General features: G+C 38.5%; 1 protein-coding gene across 4 annotated transcripts in view; it reads left to right on the forward strand.

Annotated features, from left to right (window-relative positions):
• The first annotated feature begins 2,082 nt into the window (after positions 1 to 2,082).
• The window catches only part of LOC131157673 (uncharacterized), a 109,821-nt gene continuing 87,644 nt past the window's right edge, over positions 2,083 to 24,259 (forward strand). For 2 of the 4 annotated variants that reach the window (XR_009137305.1, XM_058112004.1), the window contains exons 1-6: positions 2,112 to 2,428; positions 2,519 to 2,596; positions 8,774 to 8,823; positions 8,953 to 9,006; positions 21,807 to 21,859; positions 22,396 to 22,468. Coding sequence is in view for 3 of the 4 variants with exons in the window: in XM_058112004.1 (XP_057967987.1) it covers positions 2,360 to 2,428; positions 2,519 to 2,596; positions 8,774 to 8,823; positions 8,953 to 9,006; positions 21,807 to 21,859; positions 22,396 to 22,468 (377 nt within the window). In the remaining variant the exon portion in view is untranslated. Of the gene's footprint in view, positions 2,429 to 2,518; positions 2,597 to 8,773; positions 8,824 to 8,952; positions 9,007 to 21,806; positions 21,860 to 22,395; positions 22,469 to 24,259 lie in introns of all 4 variants that reach the window. The other 2 variants (XM_058112002.1, XM_058112003.1) reach the window with 2 other exon arrangements.

Genomic DNA, 24,259 nt, shown 5'->3' on the forward strand with positions numbered 1-24,259 from the left:
TATATCTTACAACTACTCACAATGAGCAAAAAAAAAAAAAAAAAACTAAACCCCGCCTTGGAGCTTACTAAGCTCGATCACCTGATGGACCTGAAAAGTTAATAATTTGTTGTGATGAGACACTTCTCAGTAAGGATGAAATAAATTATAACAGTGTGTGGCAAATGAGTTTTAGAGTACACAAAATATATTTGTTTGTTAATCAACAACTAATACACTTATATACTATACTCACACATACATAACCAATATTTATAGCGAAAGTTTTCGAGGATTGGGGAGATTACACACCCATACATGTAACGCCCCATTGCTCTGATATTATTTGTAACTTTGCCCTTTTAATTTGGGTGAGACTACAACTGATACTCATCAGGGCACTCACCTTATTCAGTAAGCCCTCGGGCTGAGAGTTTTGCTTCACCCTAAACATTTATATATTTAAATTCACATAAATATACCACACACATTCGACATCATCTACACATTTAAGTCATATCCACATAGGATACTACACAAGTTTCACATCCACACAAGATACTGCACAAGTTCATCACAATCGACCTTCATTGCTACACTTCTCAATGACCTACTCATAGTATATCAGTAAAACAAACTCCTCAAGCATGCCAATGTTTTACCCAAATTATATAAATGACAATATAACAAACTCCTCAGGTCTGCCAATGTTGTATCATGATTTATACCCAGACAATATAACGAACTCCTCAAGCCTGCCAACATTATATTGTAATACATGCGAATAACCACACAAACAATTCATCCAAACATATCAATTCATTCACCACAGTAATCACAACCAATTTATTATGAAAAGTTTTCTCATGCCACACGGTTTGAGTGTTAATTATACTGTTACATACTATAAATAATCAATATACCTCACTCACATTGGTTTTTCCCCAAATATGAATTTTAATCAAAACCATAACTTTTAAATACCTAACCCGTTCAGAAAAATCATACATATATACACAGGTTTATATACTCGAAATTAACTGGTTCAAATTTAATAAAAAGTTGGTACAATTTATTCCCCTTACCTGTGTTTTCCAAAAATGACCCAAAACGAACAAGAAAGCAAAACCCTAGCTTTCCGAAACTCGTCGAGGATAGAGACTGACAAGTCGAGAGAAGAGAGACACGACCGGAGAGCAAGCACGGACTCCGATTAGGATTAAGAGAGCGAAAGAAACCCAAAAGAAGACCAAATCCCGAAACCCTAGGTTTTTGAGAGAGAGAGAGAGAGAGGGGAAATTTTCTAAAAAAAATAACTCAACATCTATTTATAAAGTTGCTGCCCCGCACAAAATCATCGATGATTTACCTGAAACCATCGATGGTTTGGCCTGTGCCAAACCTTAAAACACCCTTATATGCTCTCGGTAATTTGCCCTGTAGGAAAATCGTCCACGGTTTTTCTGAATCCCACGTAATCGTCAACGGTTTGGTCATGGCCAAACCCTTTTTTTTCATTTTTCTTTTATTTTATTTTCTTTATTTATTTTATTTATTTATTTGCTTATTATTTTTTGGGTTCGGGTTATTACACACAGGAATTTCCTTAGCAAAAGTTTTAACGAGACATATTCATAATATATAGTTATCAAAGGGGAAGTGTTGTAAAATGTATATATTATACATGTGGATGACTATTTCGATAATAAGTTATAACTTTTGACATGCCGTATAATGGTTTATTATGAAATTGACTTTTGAGATGCTAATACAATTTTTACCTATATAAGGACATATTTTACAACTAAAATGGATATAAAAAGATGATTAGCAATATTAAATTGTTGAATTTTTATAACTCTAAATTTCTTTACTTTAATTTTTCTATAATTATCTCTTTATTTCATTTACAATATTAATTTATTAATGAAAAAATAACAAAGTATGATATTTGAAAAAATTATGATTTTGAGCACAAGCGGCATTTCGTTAAAAAATGGATAAATTCATTAAGGTAGAACTTATCCGAAAAGGTCAATGACGTCGTTTTGTACAGTTTTAATTTATATATATATATATATATATATAAATATATAAATAAATGGGAAAATTCCTTATACAACAGAGAGAGACCCGTACAAGCTTCAAATTCGGTCCCGTGCTCTATATTCTTTACGCGCCAGCGCTTCTGCTCTCCGCTCTGGTCTCCCAAATTTGAACGCTACAACAGAATCTTCAAGCACGCATGACTTCCCAGCTCTCAAGACTATAATCACTCCAAAAAAACCTTCACAGCGCCCAATTTCCTCATTTACAAACTCAATCACCGTCGCAGTCGCCGTCCGGCAGCCGTTGCTCCCGCCGGGTTTCGTGTCAGAGAATGTCGTCCTTGTCTGCTACTGCGGCACCGACTCTCCGGACAGTGACTATACCTTACTCTGACCTCAAAGTACGTTTGTTTCTATATGCGTGCGTTTGTGCGTAGTTTGACCGGTTGACAGACTTATGTGTATTTAAATTTTGTTTACGGTGGATATAGGACAAAGATGCCGATTTGTCAATGAAGATTGAAGAGGGGTTTGGGCCGAATGGATTGGGAATACTATCAGTTACAGATGTATGGACTAGTTTCTTTTTGAAGATTTTGTTTGTGTATTTTAATTTTCTTTCGGGTTTGTTGTTGTTGTTGTTGGTATCTATAATTCTTTGGGGTCTTCTCTCAAAAATATCAAATTTATCATCATAACAACCAATAATTATACCAATAGACCCCTTAACTATCCATAACTATCTCAAAATATCCTTATAATTATGTTAAATTTATCCTATAATTATTCAAAATTATCCCAAAATAACCCTTTTAACCATCCACAACTACCCCAAAATGCTAATGCATAACCTTAGGGAATATTATGCAACAATTGATATTAGAGCACAAGGTTCATGCTAGTTTTCTTTTTTTAAGGTTTGCACCTAAGTTGCGGTGAGGATGAGTGAGGTGAAGACTAGCTTCAGCAAGTTTGATAGAAATGGATATTTCAACCTAGGGGATATGTGGTAACTAATATGATGAATCGACAAAAGGTTTACAAGGTGCTAACAAGATGGATGAAGATGACTTGATAGAACTAGAATAGATCACCTTCATCACTCCCAATCTTGCTTGGCATATTAACTCATACTCAACACCAATGAGAAAAGGCAAAGGGTCTATGGCTGTTATTGGAGAGCTAGTAGATGGTGAAGAGCAATACCAACGACATGCTTGTAAAGAAGTCATTGTTGCTTCTAAGGTGGAGATATGAATTAGTATATGAATGATTTTAATTGGATTCTTAATGATTTGCTCACAGTTGACGTGCTGATTGCAGATAAAGATAAGGTGTTGAGACTATTCTGTTGGGGTGAATTTAGGAGCAACAATCACACACAGGCAAAAAATAAATAACAAAAATGGAATACTAGATTTACGTGGTTCGGCCGAATCGACCTACGTCCACGGAGCACACACCAATTTACTATAACTGGGAGAATAATACAAGGAGGAGGAGGCTACTGCCTTCAACTCATCTCTCTCTCTCTCTCTCTCACACACACACACACACACACAACACACACATCACATAGCTTTACACTCTCTGCACACACTTCCACACACAAATACAACACAACACCCATCACATTTTTATAGCCTGAGATAGGGGGTAAAATTCAAAGGTTGGTGGCTTAATGTCAACCGTGGTAGGCAAGGTTGGTGGAGGGCTGCTGGTCTCCATTTATTGTAGGTCTCCATTTCAATGTAAGCTGGAGGGGGTGGTGCTACCGTCTCCACATACTGTGCGCAACTCAACAATCTCCTACTTGGAGATGAAGACACCATCTCAATCAGTGTATAGACAAATGATGTGTTCATATCTGTCTTCAAGCATTAAGACCAACTGAAGATGAGCACAATTTCAGCTTCTATGTAGTCACCACCTTCGTCTGTTCGAAGCCTTTGATTACCAATCGGGTCTTGTACCTTTTGGATCCATCTTGCTCTTCTTTGATCTTGTACACCCATTTGTTGTGAAGAACCTTCTTACCTTTGGGCAACTCAGCTAACTCTCACGTTTTGTTGGAGGTGAGAGACTTCATCTCGTCCATCATCGCAAGCTCCCACTTGCTCGTATCTGCCACCTGACATGCTTCATCATAGCATTTGGGCTCTCTTCCATCTGTAAGAAGTAAGTAATCTATATACTTTCTATTTGATACACGGGGCTGAGTAAATCTCCTAAATTCTGGAGCTGGAGTAGGAGGCGGTGGTGCAACGATATGCTCCACTTGTTCCTCCGCCTGAGGATTCTCGGCGTTCTACTGTTGCGTCTTGACACCTTCTAGGACATCATCCATATCTACATAGGTTGACTCTCTCTGAACTGGTTCGGTGGATTTTGCTGTGTGCCTGTCTTTGTACATCACCTTTTCGTTGAAAATCATGTCTCTGCTTCCGATCAACTTCTTGTTTTCATCATCCTAAATACGATACTCATATTCATCTTTACCGTAACCGACAAAGGTGTATTTCCGAGACTTAGGATCAAGTTTGTTTCTGACATGATCACTGATATTTACATATCCAACACAACCAAAAACTTTCAAATTTGATAGTCTCACCACTTTTCCGCTCCATACCTCTTCTGGTATACGGTGGTCCAATGGTACTGATGGACCCCTGTTAATCAAGTATGCTGCTATGCCAACTGCTTCTGTCCAGAACTGCAATGGTAAGCCTGACTGTATACGTATGCTTCTGGCTCTTTCAGTCAACGTTTGGTTCATCTGTTCGGCTACACCGTTGTGCTGAGGTGTACTTGGCACAATTCTTGAACCCGGTGTCTTCATATTTGCCACCATTGTCTGTTCTCAGTTTCTTGATTCTAAAATCAGTTTCGTTTTCAACCGTTGCTTTCCATACCCTAAAAGCATCAAAGACTTCCGACTTATACTTCAGAAAGTAAACCCATACCTTCCGAAAATGATCATCAATGAATGTGACGAAGTAATTCCTTCCGCCTATGGATGAGACGGGCGTCGGTCCCCATACATCTGAGTGGACTAGTTCTAGTCTCTCCTTCTTTGGGGCACGGGTGTTTGTCTGGAAATTGACCCTCTTCTGTTTACTGAATATGCAATCCTTGCACATGTCAACCTTGACCGACCGTAGACCACTCAATTTTCCCTTTGAGTGCATCACTCTGAGTCGTATCTCGCTCATGTGATCGAGTCGTTGGTGCCAGATGTTGTTGTCGTCATTTTCTACAGCAATTGAAATAGACATGGAGGCATTGGAGGTTAGATAAAGTGTTCCGCTTTTCTTACCTCGCACGATTGTTAGTACACCCTTTGAAACCTTCCATTTATCGCCAATGAATGTCATTGTGTATCCCTCATCTGCCAGTTGACCAATTGAGATCAAATTCTTTCTCAGGTCTGGAATATACCTGACATCTTTCAGCTTCCATACTGACCCGTTTATCTTGACCTTTACAACTCCCTTGCCGGCTATGTCACAAGGATGATCGTTGCCAAGGTATACCTTACCGAAATTACCTGATGTGTATTCCTCTAGACAATCTCTGCTGCAAGTGGCCTGAAAGTCTAAGACCCAAGACTCCTTCTTGCTCTCCAGAGAGCAATTCAATGCATCTTTTTCTCCTGAGGAAGAGACGAGATTTGCTTTTGTCTTCGCCTCAGATTCCTTTCTCGGACCTTTGCACTGGTTTTTGAAATGCTCAGCCTTTCCACAGTTCCAGCACTCAACGTTCTTTGTGCCCTGGGAACCTCTAGGATTTCTGGATCTAGATCGCCTGGTCCTAGATGTGCCGCGATTGTTTGATTGTCCATGCTTACTTCCTTTTCCTCGGCTTTCCACGTTCAAGGCTGAACTTGAAGTGGAGGCATTGTTCGACTATTCTGATCTCATATGTCAAAATCATGCTGATGACCTCATCGTACTACAGTTTCGATTTTCCTGTAGAGCTACTGATTGCAGTAACAATACCTTTCCAACTCTCAGACAGCTGACTAAGAATTAGTAGGGCATGAATCTCACTGTCAAATGTAATTCCAACCGAGGCGAGTTGATTCGACAGCTCGTTGAAATTATTTAGGTGTTTGCTAAAACTTTCACCTGCAGACTTGCTCATGGTAAACAATCTTTTCATTAGATGTACCTTATTTGCGGCTAATGGCTGCTCGTACATATTGGATAATGCATCCATAAGGGACTTGGTGGTCGTCAAGTGCTTGATGTTGAAGGCAACGGACTTTGCCAACGTCATTTTGATAGCTCTAAGTGCTTTTCGGTCAAGCAACTCCCACTCGCTCTCCTTCATGGATTCTGGCTTCTCCTTCAATGGTAAGTGCAACTCCTTACCAAACAAGTAGTCCTCAATCTGCATTTTCTAGATATCAAAGTTCATGTCGTTAAACATCTCGATCCGTGAGCTCTTTTCGTTCGACATCTCGATTTACCAATCTAGAGACGGAATTAGCTCAAACGGACAATACGGTTTGATCTGGAATGGCCGAAAACCTTAGAAATGGTTCAAGTCGTTCGAAAAACGGACCCGAAATGGCTTCAAAAAGTCCGGTCAAAGTTCTGGTCAAACTTGGTTGAACCTCGGTAAACTTTAACGAAATATTCTCTTATGACGGAATATTTTGATGGCGTTAGTGACGCAGTCTGTTGACGTGGCACAGTGGGGACCATTGTTGACGCGGCGTTGATGTGGCACTGTGGGGCCCACTTGTTGGCATGTCAATGTGAGACCCACTGTGGGCCTAACTGCTGACGTGGCGTGGGTCCCTGATGATGTGGCTTACTGACTCGGCACAGGCGTGGCCGTGGACCCGAGGCTGATCGAGGCTGATGTGGCGCTGACGGACTTGACGTGGATGCTGACTCAGCGCTGACGTCACGTTGTCTTCTTCCTTGTCGGAACGTGGAGGCTCATGCGTGTACTCGCTGACCACCGGGGGGCGCGTGGCAACGTCGCCTGATTGTCGGTGGCACGTGCGGGCGCGTGCATTGTTTTCTGAGCTCCGGTTGCCACCGTTGGCTTTGTCTCAATGAGAGGAACACGATGGTGGCCTCAAAACTGAGTTTGGAGCTACTGGACAGAGGCTCCAATCCTGCAATTTTGCTCCGATCTGGCGATTTTGCTTCAACCTCTCTCTGATACCAATTGTTGGCGTGGATCTAGGAGCAACAATCACACACAGGCAAAAACTAAAGAACAAAAATGGAACACCAGATTTACGTGGTTTGGCCGAATCGACCTACGTCCACGGAGCACACACCAATTCACTATAACCGGGAGAATAATACAAGGAGGAGGAGGCTATTGCCTTCAACTCAACTCTCTCTCTCTCTCTTTCTCACACAACACACACAGCACACAACTCTACACTCTCTGCACACACTTCCACACACAAACACAACACAGCACCCATCACATTTATAAAGCCTGAGATGGGGGATAAAATTCAATGGTTGGTGGCTTAATGTCAGCCATGGTAGGCAAGGTTGGTGGAGGGCTGCTGGTCTCCATTCACTGCAGGTCTCCATTTCAATGTAAGCTGCAGGGGGTGGTGCTGCCATCTCCACATACTGTGCGCAGTTCAACATGTTATCCTCCCTTCTTGCTTTGTGTTACAACACTGTTCTATTTCAGTACACGAAGAGGTTTTCCAATTGCGAAAAGATAGAAGGGGGCTCAACAACGAGGACCATGAAATGGAAGGCTTGGGTGCCAAGGCTGGGCATAGGAGAGGGGGATCCAAGGAGAAGGCTAAGTAGAAGGGCAAGGTCTAAATCATGGAGCAATAGCATTGAATGCTTTAATTAAAGAGAGAAGGGACACTACAAGTGCGATTGTACACTTCAGAAGAAAAAAAGGGAAGATAAACATGATCTATTATCAAGCTTAGTGAGTCTGTTTAGATGACAAGGATCCCTGTGTTGCTTGATTTGGGTAACAATTCTTTTTCATAATATACCTTGATTGTGGATTTGGGTTTTGTAATAACTATCGTGAAATTATATTTATGAGGCATGTATGAAATTGTGGGAAAGGGTAGCTGAACAAAGATTAAGGTTAGAAACAAGGGTCTCAGAAAATCATTTTGGTTTTATGCCTGTGAGATCTACTACACAAGCTATCTATCGTTTACGAAGATTAATGGAAAATTTTAGGGAAAGAAAGAGGGACTTGCATATGGTTTTTGTTGACTTAGAGAAAAAGTCAAATTGTTTTTATGCCTGGGAGATCTACTATAGGACCTATATCTCATAAAAAATGTGTTTTATGCTTCTTATGAACCATGTCTTTTTAATTGCACAGTTATGCATATCTTTTGAATTTGGTAAACTGCACCTAGTTTTTAGTTAAGCTACAGCTAAACTTGTTATATACAATAGTGAAATTTGATTGACTATTTTATTTAGTATTTACAGCTCTATGCTCAATGGCCTAAAATATGTGCTTGTGATTATGGTGAAATTTTTTATGTTTAGAAAATTGAAGAGGCTTTGATTATTCTTTTGGTTTGTAAAGCATATTGGTCATTTTGTTTTGATTTTTGCATTGATTAATGCTTATGTTACTCTTGAATCAGATCTGTTATTTTCCCACCTAGCGTTATCTTTAATTTTTAGGATCTTGATACGTAATATCATTTTAAAGGATTGCTCACCTTTATTATTTTTTTTATTCTTCTTTTGAGTTCAACTCTGGTTTCATTATAGGTTCCGGGGTTTTCTTCATTGCGTCAAAATCTTCTACGTCTTTCACCAAGGTATAAGCTTTCAAATATAATTTCTATATTTTATTTTGAGGGCACAAATATCTCCAAATACATGACAAGAGGATATATTTTTTATTCTACTGCTCATAGGATTTATTAATTTGTTTTTTCTTAAATTAGTCTAGCTAGTCTGCCTGAAGAGGTGAAAAAGGAACTTGAGGATCCTAATAGCAGGTACTTCTTTTAGTAAATTAATTCTCAGAATTTCTAATCATTTATTTTACTTTCTCATCCATGCTTAACCACTTTCTGCTATTCATTTTTATATTCAAATTGTTATGATTTTTTTTTGTCTTTTTTCTTCTAGTAACAATGATCACCATTTTTGTATAATTTCCTTAAGATTTTGACATATTCCTTCATGCTAAGAATTTTTATTGCAATGAAATTGTCCTGCATTTGCTGAGGACACCATAGTAATAATATTTATATGCTTTCTGGTAGTTAAAGCAATTCAATGATTAACTTATAATTTCTATCCAAATATTGGTTGGAATTCACTATTTTCTCTAGTTCCAAGGTTGTAATATAGCAGTGAATGATAGCCCAAGGGAAGACACTAAGGGGTGGTCTTTGTATTGTTGGTATTTGCATCATTTTTTCCTTCTGTCTCATTTTATGAACCCCCCCCTCTCTCTCTCTGTAATCCGTATATTAACATCACTTAGTGCATCGAAAAAATGGGAGGATTATTTAATTCTGTTAAGGTCCAAGTAGATCTATCGTAAGGTTTTCCTCAAACTATGTTGGATAATTATGCTCTAAAATTGAGTTTTTGATGAAATTAGGTGTGCTGGCCAAACAATTTCCCAAATTAGGTGCATTTCCAGACTAACTAGGAAAGTAGGGGCAGAAGTGAGACATCCCAGAAATTGAAATTTTCAAAAGCTGATTTTTTTTTTTAATAAATTCGAAGGGATCTGACAGGTTTAGGCTAGGCCAATCAGTTTATTTATTTACTTATTTATTTTTTTTGTGCCTCAAAATGGGGATCAGAATTTGAAAATTGGAATCTTGCATGTCATTAAAGTGCAAATCCTTTTATTTTTAATTGTCATTTTTCTAAGTTCTTACTATGCTACAAATTCTATGAAAGATGCACTACACAAATTTAAATATATTCAGATCCATATTTTTTCAAAATCAGAATCCTTTTTTTAATTCTTAATTTATTTCCTTGAAAAATTAGGATTTAAACTATGGTACAAGGGAAAAGAAAAAAATTAGAATGGGGAAGGAGCTTCCCCATTGTAAGCAAAAATACCTGAAAGATAGTATTGTAGACGTGAAAATAGTAGGGGATAAAATCATGGAAATCAAGATAATCTCAGGTCAAGAGATAATAAATGTCATTAGTGTTTTGCTTCTCAAATAGGCTTTAGCAGATAACCTTAAAAGACAATTTTGGGAAGGTATGGGTAGTATAATATAAGAGATAATAAGAATTGAGAAAATATTCGTAGGAGCTGATTTGAATGGACACATTGGGAAGGACAATAGAGGTTATTAGAGGATACATGGAGGACATGGATATGGAGATAAAAATGAGTTTGGTGATAGGGTCTTAGACTTCGCTATGTCATATGATCTTATTACAATGCACACATGCTTTAAGAGACAGAGAACCAGCTGGTCCAGCAGCTGCCTCAGCAATAGCTGCAGCAGTAAACTATGGTGCTGAGCAGGAGCTTTTATTACATTCAGGGAGTTGTGAATTCATTATCTTTATAGAGGTTCATCAAACTTTTAAGGCTGATCGAAAGGTGATCAACATTTATCGTCTGGATAGTCTGTCCTTCCGCATTTCTGAATTTGCTGGAAGGTTTTTGTCGTATTTATTGTTGAAAATTGATGAATTTCAGTGGATTTTAGGGAAGTTGGACTAATCTGATTTTGGTTTGGGGCTCGTTAAGGATCTTGGAGGAAATATTTTAGGTTGAAACTCTTGTCAAATGGAAAGGGTCATTTTTTGTGTATGGAGAAATTAAAGGAGCAGGGTCGTCCTCAATCTGTTTGTACTCCTCAGGGTGTGGAAGCGTCAGGTTGGAAAGCTTTCTTTCATGCTTAGGAGTTTGCTTCTGACAAATCTGACAGTTTGAAACTGATGGTCGGTAAGTGGGATGGAGATGTGTAGATTGTGTTTCAAAAAATGTTTGGAGAAGTAATGATGTGGGAGGGAAAGCATTGTTTTTCTGAGGCTCTCATTGGGAATTTCACGCCAATGCTCTTAGAATTCCTCTGGTGAAGGCTGTGAATACTGACACCAAACTCTATGGCCTGAAAAGTATGGATTTTCTGGTTTTTGCGCCTTTTTCTTTGAGACTTGGTAGGTGGGGATTTTCGAATTTAAATTTAAATAATGCCAAATTGCTTGGCTTGAACAATAGGGGTTTTCTGATTTCAACACATTTTTCTTCAAGATTTGGTACGTGGAGTTCTTCAAGTTTAAATTTAAATGATGCAAAACTGCTTGGCCTGAATGGTAGGGATTATCTGGTTTCAGCACCTTCTTCGAGATTTGGTAGGTGAGGTTTTTAAAATTTAAAGTTAAATCATTATGATTTAAATTCAAATGGGCCTCAGGATTTCAGGCTGTGAAGAGAAGAGTAGTGAGCAAATGGGTTGAGATTGAGAAGAAAAGACAAACTAAGCCCTATGAAGATGCAAGTCTGAGTAAGAGAATGGAGTTGGCGTGGATAAGTCCAATTTGGTTGCTATGGCCCCTAAAAATAAAGAAGGCTTGGTTTCGGGTAAGTTTTTTGAGCTGGATCAAGTGTTCATTGTGGGTCTTAATGTAAGTGCTGAAGTCCAACAAAATAAGGTAGGTGAAGCATGTTATTTTGGGACACAAAGCATAAGTTGATTCTCCTTGTGGTTTGAAGAATCAGAAGCTGGAATTGAGTATCCAATTAAAAGACTTCTTTCTTCTTTGTTGTCTGATATTGGGGGTGGGTTGCACTCTTTGGATGTTTCTGGTTCTGATTCTGATTCTGATGAAAAAATGGGAAGTTTGTGCGAGTATGAAAAAGGCTTGCTTTTAGATCAATTGTTGGCTGAGAATGGATTTGTAGGGATAGGCTGAATTTTTGAGTCCTGATTTTGTGATTGTGCCTGTGAATGAGTTGACTGCTCTAATTGGTATGGATGATGTTCCTTGGTTCAATCAGTTGGAAGATAAGGTTAGATAGTCCTATGAAGCTCTCTGAAGAAGCACAGGTTGGTGCTCACCATTTGAGGAACATTGAGAATCAAGTAATAGATTTGGTTGAAGAGGGTTCTTTGGCCATTGTTTTTGATCTTGAGCCTAATCTTATTGATATTCCTGAGATTCCATGTCTATTGAGACGGTGATAAACAATGGGAATGCACTTTCATCGGAGGATTAGAAAACTTCTTATTCTCAAAGAGATATCCTTCCCATTCGCAATCATTCTAATTTTACTAATAATGTTGTATGCCAGGGAGGGGATTCCTTTAAGGAAGATGTCAAACTATTAGTCCTTTGGGGGATGAGAGAGACAAAAGAGATCTGCTAAAACTCCTAGAGAAAATGGGTTTAAAGCTAGTGAGTGCTTTAGGCCATGAGGTAAAGGTGGGGGTGAGTCCTAGAATTTATGAGAGGGAAAAAAATGGTTTAAAAGGAACTCAATAAGTTGGCATCTTCTATCAATTATGAAGGGGTTAGAGGGGGGGGGGGTGGTGGTGAGAGAGTTAAATTATGAAGCCCATTAGTTGGAATGCTAGGGTTTTAGGGGATATTGGAAGAGGGGGCTGATTTGGGATGTGCTGGTTAGGCATTCAACTGATTTAGCTTTACTTTGGGAAGCTAAAGTGCTTTACTTTGGGAAGCTAAAGTAGAGAATGTTGATTTTTTTTTTTAGGGGGGGGGGGGGGGGGTGGATGTTGTTGATTTGGGAGGGTAGGTGTAAGGATTGGGAGTTTATTTCTTCTCAATGGTCATCTGGGGCTATTCTTGTTGTTTGGAATACTCAGTCTATATCTAAAGTTGATAGTCTTGTTGGGTTCTTTTCCCTTTCGATTTTGGTAGATATTAAAGGTAAAAGTACACCTGCTTATGGTCCAGCGAGACATTTTATTTATTTATTTATTTTTTTGGGGTGAGTTGTATGTTGTTTTTGATTTTTGTTCCCTTAGATGGATTGTAGGTGGTGACTTTAATGTTGTTAGGTTCCTTGGGGAGAAAAAAGGGAGGTAGGTTTTATTTGAGTATGAAGAATTTTGATAGGTTTATTAGGAACTTTGGGTTGAGGGATTTGTCCTTGGACAATGCTCTTTTTTCTTGGTCTGTGGGTGGGGCAAGGGATGTTCCTAGTTGATTAGATAGGTTTCTATTTTGTAGTGATTGGGAGGATGAGTTTGCTGATCTTTCTCAAACTGTTTTGTCTAGAACAGATCTGGCCATTTTCCAATTTTGTTGGAATCTTCTAGGATGAAGTGGGGCCCCTCGCCCTTTTAGTTTAAAAATATGTGGCTTGATCACAATTCTTTTCCTTCTGTGGCAAGATATTCTTGGTGTGTTGATTTGAATAGGGGTTGGTAAGGTTTTAGGTTCATGAGGAAACTTAAGCGTCTTAAGGAGACTTTGAAAATTTGGATAGGGAGGTTTTTGGGATATCAGGATGAAGAAGGCTGTCATTTTGGGTGAGTTGGATTTTTTTGATAGAACGAGGAAGGTGTTAATTTATTGAATGGTGAGTAGGAAAAATGAGTTTGCTTGAAGAATGAGTTGGAGGCAAAAGACTAAATTTTAGTGGGCAAAAGAAGGTGATTGTAATACAAAATTTTTTCATAGGTTGGCTGACGGTAAGATGAGGAGAAACATGATTGGGGAATTGGATTTGGGAGGACATGAGGTTATTTTTTATTCTTGTTTGATTGCAAATGAGATTTCACTAATTTCTTTTCCAAATTATTATTCAAGGTAGGATTTCTATAGGTTTATGATTGAGGATTTAGATTGGAATCTCATTTTTAGGGGTCATGTAAGTTGGTTGGAAAGGCCTTTTGAGGAGGAGGAATTTAAGGCAATTGTGTTTGGGATGGAAAGGGCTAAAGCTTCAGATCCATATGGGTTTAATTTGGTTTGTTTTCAAGTGTGTTGGGATGTGGTTAAGGTGGTTTTGTTTAAAACCTTTACTGAATTTTATTGTAATGGGATTCTTCGAAAGAGCATTAATTCCACTTTCATTACTTTTGCTGCCTAATAGGAATAAATCTATTAAGATTGCTGATTTTTGGCCTATTAGTTTAGTGACTAGTGTGTATAAGATCATTGCTAAATTACTAGCTAATAGGTTGAATGTGGTGTTAGATGATACTATTTCTAAGGTGCAAAGTGCGTTTGTTTTTTTGGAACCGGGGGGGGGGGGGGTGTTCGGATTGTGGATGCTAATGAGGTTGTAGAGGAGGTTTGTAGGAAGAAGGGGAAAGGCATTCTTTTCAAATTGGATTTTGAAAAAGCTTATGATAGGGTTAGCTGGAAATTTTTGGATAAGGTGTTGGCTAGAAAAGGGTTTGGGGAGAGATTGAGGACTTGGATAAGGGGTTGCTTGTCTAATGTTTTTTTTCTCAGTTATTGTGAATGGAGAACCTAAATCTTGATTTAAATCATTGAGAGGTGTTAGACAAGGGGATCCATTATCTCCTTTTTCGTTTATTTTGGTTGTTGATGTTTTGAGTAGAATGGTGGGAGGTCGGTTGATAAGGGTTCAGTTAAAGGCCTAGAAGTGGGTAGAGAGGGGGTTTGTGTGTCCCATCTTCAGTTTGCTGATGATACTATTTTTTTATTTGTGATCATACAGATTCTGTTTTGAATATTTGGACTCTTCTTCAAAATTTTGAGAGTGTTTCTGGGCTTAAAATGAATTTGGAGAAGAGTGGTATAGCAGCCATCAATTTGACATCTAGTAGGTCTAGGAAGTTGGCTTCGTTAGCGGGTTGTGCTCTTTTGGATTGGCCTTTGTCTTATCTTGGTGTCTTGTTGGGAGGTAATCCTAGGTCTATGGCTTTTTGGGATCCAGTGGTGGAGTCTCTAAGTGTTTGGATGGGTGAAAAGGTGCATTATTTTCTTTAAGGGATTGCATTACTCTCATTTAGGCTTGTCTTGTTAGAATCCCTTTTTATTACCTGTTTGTTTTTAGGATTTTGGTGGGGGACTAATGAAATTTAGGAGTAATATGAGATTTCCTTTGGTTGGGGTTTGGGGATAAGAGAGATCACCTTGTTAGCTGGGAGATTGTTTGAAGGTCTAGGTTGGAGGGGGAGGAGGTTGGGTCTTGGTAAGTTGGTGTCTGAAAACATTGCTCTTTTAGCTAAATGGTTTAGTGGTTTCCCTCAGAGGAGTTTTCTCTCTAGGAATTAGGAATTAGCTCGTGGAGGTGTGTTTTTTTGGTCTTGCCCCTCTTTGCCCTCACACTAAGTTTGTCTTGGGTAATGGTTCTCGTATTCATTTTTGGGAACACTTCTAGGTGTGTAATGTTGCTCTATTATATTCTTTTCCTTATCATTATTATTGGAGTTCAGATATGTTGATGGTTACCCTAGTCATTTAGCATTAATAGTGTGTTAGTCTTGTGGTCATCAGTGCCAATGGCAAGCCATACCTTAGTTGCCAACCCCCAATGGATTTTGAAAGGTGAGAATGAGAGTGAGCGGAAAGGGAAAATATGGGCAGGCTGAATTTGGAATTAAAAAAATGTGGAAGACTATTGGCAAGCTGGAAAGGAGTGGTGATCCCACAAGTTGGGAGGTGGAATTTGATGTTTTTGAAATCAGGAACCCTAAAATTTTAAAATCTTATATTTTTTTTAAAAAAATGTCTTAAGTTTTATAAAATTTTTAAAAGTATCTATTTAAAAATTGTAAAAATATGATTTATTTTTCAACTACTTTCTTAGAGATGATTTTCTAATTTTAGAAAAGCCTGATGTTTTAAAAATATCAATCCATTTAAAAATATAATCAAAGTTCAAGTAAAGAAAAGGTTTGAAGTTCGAATCTAACGTGAAGATTTGGATTTTGAAATTCGGAACTTGAAAGTGTGAATTTGTTTCTTTAAAAAACTTAAAAAACAGGAATTAGAAAAAAAAAATTGTACTTCGAAAATTGGATTTGAGATTTTTTGAAAATCTAGATGTGACATGTCATACCTAGGTTTTCAAAATCCAAACCCGTTTTTTTAATGAAATGATTGGACAGGCCTGCACATGACAAATCCCTTTGAATTTTTAAGACATTTCAATTTTTAAAATCTGTTATGCAAGGTCAAGGAGAAATCGAACAAGATGTAATTAATAGAGTTGAAGTAGGTTGGGTAAAATGTAGAAGTGATTTGGAAGTTCTCTATGATCATTCTACCCTTAAAATTTTAAGGAAAATTATGTAGAACGGCTATAAGACAACTATGCTCAACTAAGAAGCAACATATCTAGAAAGTAAAAATTGTCGAAATGAGGATGCTTAGGTGGATGAATGGTACAATGTTAAAAGATAAATCAAGGAATGAACATGTTTGCGGCAAGTTTAGCATAGCACCTGTAAAAGATAAGATGTGGAAGGGCCAGCTAAGATGGTTTAAAATTTGTAACATAGACCAAATAGAAGGGTAGTGGTGAGGAGCCAATTATTGTTAGAAGTAGAAGGGGTAGGGGAAAACCTAAAATAACTTGGAATGAGACAGTATGGATTTAACGGCCCTGAAATTGTTGGAGGATTGCCCATGACTTGGTGGAAAAGGATTCATGTAGTCCCCACCTAGTGGGACTTGAGGCTTGGTTTGTTGTTGGTGAAAATTTTATATTTCATAGTTATGCATCACTTCCACACTAATTTTATAATTACTTTAGATACCTAGTTTGAGAATTGTTCAGCTGCTACAGCTAATTTGACCAAAACTCTTTATTTTGTGTGCACCTTTTTGGGTAGAATGTTTGGAGGATTTCCTGTATATGTGACCTACTATAGTTGTTTTTGGGATAAGGATAAAATAGATATAATGAATAATATGTTCAGCTTAAATAACCACTTGATGGTTTTATATCGGAAACATACAATGAGATAGTTGTAGCTGTCAGATTTGCTCAATGACCCTCAATCGAGTGGTCCTTTTCTTATATAGAAGTCATTTCTCTAATTACAATATATTCCTTAATTACAATATTTCCTAATTACAGCAATGGTATATGTCCCTTAATTACAATATCTCCTAACATTAAGCATCCGAATTACAAAATTTCCTAACATTAAGCATTGACTAACAGATCTGTTTCCTAAATAAGAATACAACAATTTATGGTAGGTTTGACAGATTTGTTTCCTAAATAAATGTAGAACAATTTATGGTAAGTTTGTTGTCTATTTTACTAACATTTCCCCTCAAATTGATGCTGGTCGATCAAGAAGCATCAATTTGCAAACAAGAAACTGATGACGTAGTTGTGTCATAGCTTTGGTGAAAACGTCCGCTATCTGAAGGTCGCTTGAGACATGTGGAAGAGAGATAACCTGAGTATCGACAACTTCCCGAATAGAATGGCATTCCACCTCAATATGTTTGGTATGCTCGTGATAGATGGGATTTGTAGCAATCTGAATAGCATTTGTATTATTAGAATGAAGAGGAGTGGGAGTAGACTGAGGAAAACCTATTTCAGCAAGTAAGCCATGGATCCACACAATCTCTGAGCAGGCTGTTGACATGGCACAGTACTCTGACTCGGGCGAAGATTTGGAAACACGATCCCGTTTCGTACTCTTCCAAGAGATAAGGGAATCACCAAGAAACATAGACCACTCGGTGACAGACCGATGAGTATTAGGACATCCGGCCCAGTCAACATCACAAAAAGACACAAGGTGAAGGGGAGTACCAGTAGAGAAGAACAAGCCACGGTGAGAGGAACCTCGGTGATATCGAATAATTTGGCGGACTGCTGCAAGGTGAAGGTGACGAGGAGACTGCATAAATTGATTGACTTGCTGGACAACAAAGGAGATGTCAGGCCGTGTAATAGTGAGATAATTGAGACTACCAACTAACTGTCGAAACACCGTGGGATAAGGAAGGAGAACCCCCTCCTCACGTTGATACTTGACATTCACTTCCAAAGGGGTATCCACTAAAGAGGAGTCCTGCAAACCAGCAAGGAAATCAAGTCCTTCGTGTATTATGCTGATGCAGGAGAACCCCAGATGAATCGGACTGAACTTCCAAACCGAGGAAATATCGGAGCGGACCAAGATCTTTCATATGGAAGGAATCATGAAGATGCTGCTTGAGCTGATCAATGAGAGCAGAATCAGTCCTAGTGATGACAATGTTGTTGACATAAACCAGAAGAAGAATGATACCAACAGAAGTCGTACGAAGAAACAACATGGAATCATATTGGCTTTGGATGAAAGAAAACCAAAGTACAGTAGTTCAGAACTTATCAAACTAGGCCCGGGGAGCTTGTTTCAAACCATACAGAGAGCGCTTTAGCTTACACACATTCGACGTTGACGACGAGCAGAGGCTAGGAGGAGGTGTCATGTAAACATCTTCCTATAAATCATCGTGAAGAAATGCGTTCTTCACATCCATCTGGCAAAGGGACCATCCCTGAGAGGCTGCAATGGCAATAATAGTACGCACACTGGTCATTTTAGCAATAGGAGCAAAGGTCTCCTCATAGTCAACCTCATACTCCTGGCGGTTACCAAGGGCAACCAAACGAGCCTTATAACGGTCCATAGACCCATCAGGCCGAAGTTTCACAGAAAAAACCCACTTACACCCAATTAGCTTGATATAAGAAGGACAAGGGACCATGTCCCAAGTTCCATTTTCTTGAAGAGCTTGAAGTTCTTCCTCCAAAGCCTTTCTCCAACACTCATGTTTATCAGCTTGTGTAGGAACTAGGAATCGACACAGTTGATAAGGTAGCCGTGAAGGAGGTATGAGGGAAACCATGCCTATTCGGTGGATGAGAAGCACGACTAGATCGTCGAGGAGGATGCAAAATGGGATCAGGATTAGGTGGCAGATCAGACTCAGGAAGGGGTTGAGTTGGTTGACAGCGTTCATACACAAAACTAGGCTTGAAGTGTTCAAGAGGGCATATCAAATCATCAAAGTGAGAAAGAACAGAAACTGGAGGAGATGATATAAGAAAACTAAGAAAGAAATGTTGATGCTAAAAGAAAACGACATTACGAGATATATGAAATTTATTGGATGAAGCACCATAGCACACAAATCCCTTTGAGATAAGTTATATCCGATAAAGGCACATTTCGCAGATTGTGCAGAGAGTTTGTGATGTTGATGCGGAGGTAGATGCACAAAACAGACACAGCCAAAAGTGTGTAAGTGAAGAAAGCTAGGGTGCCTTTTATGCAGACGATAGTATGGAGAGTCGAAATTTAGCACTTTAAAGGCAACCTATTAATCAAATATACTGCTATAGCTAAAGCTTCAACCCAAAATATAGGAGGAACAGAAGATTCAAGTAACAAGGTCCTAGCAACATCTAACAAATGTCGGTTTTGTGCTCAACCACGTCATTCTGTTGAGGCATCTAAGGACATGAGCGGTGAGAACCAATTCCTTTGTGACGAAGAAACTCAAGAAACTCATGAGCCATATATTCTCCACCAGAATTTCATCGTAAAGTCTTAATGTTATTGGTAAATTGATTCTCAATATATGCTAGAAACGATTTGAAAACAGCAAAGACTTCAGACTTATAGCGCAGAAAATATACCCAAGTATACCGACTATAGTCATGCATGAATGTCACAAAATATTTATAATGAGCATGAGAAACGGCAGGAGTAATGCCTCATACATCACTATGAACTAGGTCAAAGCAATCTTTGCCCTACTCCCGGAAGAAGGGAAGCGAAGAATCTTACTTTTTCCAATCTTACACGTAGAACAATCAAAAGACAAAGCATGAGGCAAAGAAGAATATTTTTTTCCCAACGAACCAGAATTCAGCAAATGAGATAAAACAACATTGTTTGGATGACCTAAACGTTTGTGCCATACTTCACAATTATTGGAAACAGTAGTACAAGCCAAAGAAATGATGCTAGGAATGGAAAAGTATAATGAAAACAGTCTCCCAACTTTAGGCCCCTTCGGTATTGTTCTCCCTGACACCAGATCCTGCACATGACAACCATCACGAGAAAACTGAACATTATAATTATCATCCACTAATTGTCCAACCGAGATAAGACTCGTAGAAAGTCCCGGTGATACAAAAATATTAGTAAGTGATGGTGCGATATCACCAACCCCAGTAATCGGTAAAAGATGGCCATTAGCAACTTGAATATTAAAAGAACCAGTGTACTTACGAACATTGCTAAGCATATCTGGGGAATTGGTCATGTGATTGGATGCAGCGGAATCAACAAGCCAAGATTGAGAGGGTATGGTACCCTTACCTTGGCCCTAAGCAGATAATGCTGATACAATTATTTGCTGCACCATTTCTGGTGTAAGGGCAGGTGTTGCAGCAGTGGAAGGTGACACTGGAGCGAGATTTTGAGTGCTGGTTACCCTGTCTTAAGTATGGTCAGTAGCAGTAGCATGATAGGCATTCATGGGTCGGTTTTGAGGACGTGTTGGGCATTCTTTGATTATGTGCCCCTTATGTTTACAGTAGCTGCAGAACTTTTTTAGCACAATGGGTAGCAATATGCCCATAATCTTTGCAATTGAAGCACTGAACCGTATGCATGTCTCGACCCCACCCCTTGCCCTATGCAGCGTATGTGACAACATTCTCTTGCGGAAGCGAAGATTGAGTAAGAAGACGTTGTTCCTCTTGAAGAAGTGCTCCAAAACACATGTCAAGAGATGGTGAAGGATCCCTGTGCATCAGGTTGGAGCGAATAGACTCGAATTCTGGCCTTAGTTTCATTAAAAACTGGTCTCTTTTGCTAGCTTCATGGACTGCTTGAACAGCAGAGAGAGACTCGGCCGACACGTTGGCATACACAATGTCGGAAAACTCAGCCCAAAGATTCTGAAAACCACAGAAATATTCCTGAACAGAGAGTGTACCTTGGGAATAGGCAGCAAGATCAGTTCCCAACTGAAATCGCCGGGCGGAATGATCTTGATGATAGACCTTTTTCAAGTACTCCCACATCGATTTAGCCATCTTGTAAGGCCTTAAATTGAGTATAAGCAGTGGATCAATAGACCTAAGAATCCAAGTCATCACGTGAGCATCTTTCACCTTCCATTGAACCAACTTGGTAGGATTGGTAGGTGCTGGATCACTCCCATCAACATGACCCCACAACTCCTTTCCCATGACAAAAAGTTGAAACTGAAACTCCCTGGCAGCATAATTCTTCCCTGTGAACCGAGTTTGAAAGACTTCTGAGTTGGAGTTGTTAGTCATAACTAGAATCTCTCGAAATTCACCAAAAAAATGCAACCCGCACCCAAGAAATCAGAAAACCAGAGCCTAGAAAACCATGAAAATTGGACCAAAGACAAGGTTGATTCAGAGAGTGGCTCTGATTCCATGTCAGAGTCAGATTTGCTCGATGACCCTCAATCGAGTGGTCCTTTTCTTGTATAGAAGTCATTTTCCCTAATTACAATATATCCCTTAATTACAATATCTCCTAATTACAGCATCTCCTAACATTAAGAATCCTCATTACAACATCTCCTAACATTAAGTATTGACCCCTAATTCAGGAAAGATATTTACAGATCTGTTTCCTAAATAACTATACAACAATTTATGCTAGGTTTGACGATTTGTTTCCTAAATAAATGTAGAACAATTTATGGTAAGTTTGTTGTCTATCCTACTAGCAGTAGCAGCAATTTCAGTATGGAGGTTTGTCTTTTTAACATGTATTTGGCCATCTTGGTACATTAAAAGGCAAAAATCAAAAGTGCCATAACATTGTTTTATGTATCCATTGTCCTTGTATAGGTACAACTTTGGATGGAGTCATGGAAAGGAGAAGCTTGAATCTGGGAGGCCTGGTAATTTCTTTCGCACTTATTTCAAGCTTAGGAACATTTAGAGCATTTATATTGTCATGGTAAAATTTTTTGGAGCTTTGTAAAGCATGGAGAGGTAGTGAATTGATTGCGTGGGTATTTTTCTTCTTCATAGTGTAGTACATCTAGGGATAGATTTGGTGATGCCTGGATGACGGTTGAAATGCGTTGGATGCAAACAGGTTATACTTGATGACATTGATAGTGGTAAACGTGTCGATGTATCTCATCTTTTTGTGTCCTTTGGATGGAGATTAAAATGCATTAGATGTGAAATGGTTTACAGTATATTAAATTCAAAAAGACAAAAAAGGGCGATGCTGTGTGCTAGAAAATGGGTGAATCTCTCTCTCCTTTGTCTCTTTGCATGTGTGAGTGCGTTCTTGTAGGGGTTGGGATTATGCATCCTTTATGCCTCATTTTTTTATTACTGGGTTTAGTTTTTGCTTGCTTTGAATTTGTTTAATTTTTGCTCACTTTGAATTTCTGGTTAAGTTTTCTTGCTTTACATGGTGCAGATATGCTGAAAGGCTCTTTTTATGCAAATCCAACATTGGATGTACCTACAAATGATGTATCACTTATTAAACGGTAAGTATGGCTAAGGATTTGTTTTTTAGTGCTTTATGACGATGTTTGTTGTGTAATACTGTATTGTACACATTATATATGGTACATCAATTCTTGTAATTCGGGTGTCTTGCTAATGTGCAATAACTTGATAAAATATCACAAATAGATTGTGTTAATGCTTGCTGCACATTGTTGGCCCACAACCAAACGATTTGAGATTTTAGTTAAATTGGTATTAAAACATGGTATAAAAACCATTATTCTTGGGTTTGGTTCTTGTTGCCTGCATTTATTATGTGGTTGTTAGGAACTGTATTATTTTCTGTAACAGTGTTATTCATTGTTTGCTAGTCTCTCCATGTTCTATCAGGCTGCACATGCTTGTGAGTTTTAAGGCTTGATACGCATTGTTGGCCCACAACCTAACAACTAAATGATTTAGATAATGTGGTAACCTATCAAATAGGAAGAATGATGTTCTCAAATGAATATTATAGTTACCAGCTTGCTACAACTGATGCTGAAATCTAGAATTCTTATGATGCTGAATGAATCATAGATTTCATTTTGTCTACTTGGAGGAGAGGTCAACTATGGTTTATCAGAGGGTTGAGCATTGAAGAGGCCATGAAATGACAAGACAACGAATTATTTCGGGTGCCTGATAAGAAGAGTTTGCAGGAATTTAACATTCTGTCAGGAGGGGAAGGTAGTAAAATGCTTTTTTGACTAATCAAGATTGTGATTGAACTAAGGCCTAAAATTAGTTTTGATCATTGTCAAACTGGAAGGGGGGATTTGTGTATATAGCAACTGAGAAATCATTGAATTTAGATGATAAGTTTACAGTTAGTGAACTTGGCATAAGTGCAACACTTAGAGAAATTAACATTAGAGAGCTGTTGATGCAAATAGGTGTAGGATATAAGAAAATTTCAGAAATGAAGACTGAGATTTCGAGATAGTGTGTTTTTAGCACCCTTTCTTTGAATCGAGTAACTAATAAATCCATGACATAATAAAGAGACAACTGCTGTGAATTTCAGTTCAGCAAATAAGACAATTCACAACAGCAACTTAACCCTCAAATCAGCACCTGTTTTGGCACTGTTTCAGAATGGTAACAGCAGCTTTCTGCTAGCCTCTTGCGCCTTTAGTTGCGATGGAGGAATCGGTAGGTACTTCGGGGTCGAATCCTCAAAATCCTAGTCTCCATGTCTTCACAACTGTAGCTAGTCTGGGGCTGAGCTCTGGAGAAAAATCTTCTCAAAGATAAAATGTTGAAACCTCCTGGAAAAGTGGCTGAAGATTCCTATCATACTAAGCCTAAAGCTTCCAAGAGAAGCCAACTCTATTTTGTGCATTACCCCCTCTAAAAGCCACTTGTTTTCTAAACCCCATAAAAAATAACTACCATCACAAAATTACACCCTGAATGTTAAAAAAAAAAAAAAAAAAAAAAAAAACCAGATCTAATTTGACCAAATTGAAATCCAAATTTTAGAAATTACAAAAACCCCTAGCACCCATAAATAGCAACACTTGATATAAGTAGAAAATTAAATAAAGACTGTTGATTGCATCAGCTGTTGGAGGATAGGGAGATTTTGGAGTGTGGCTTTGAAAATTTCTGGTAATTGGCTAACAGGGAAAATTTACCATCACAATTACTGTAAGAGGGATATAAGAATTCTAGCTACTTTATTCTTCCATTGGCCTATCCTTTGGCATCAATAAATATGGGAGGTTGACCATTTCTCAAGGATATTGTAAATGCGTAAAATTGCTCTTTTGCTCCAGATTATGGAA

The sequence above is a fragment of the Malania oleifera genome, chromosome 6 (genome assembly GCF_029873635.1).
Source record: "Malania oleifera isolate guangnan ecotype guangnan chromosome 6, ASM2987363v1, whole genome shotgun sequence".
NCBI classification, from domain to species: domain Eukaryota; kingdom Viridiplantae; phylum Streptophyta; class Magnoliopsida; order Santalales; family Ximeniaceae; genus Malania; species Malania oleifera.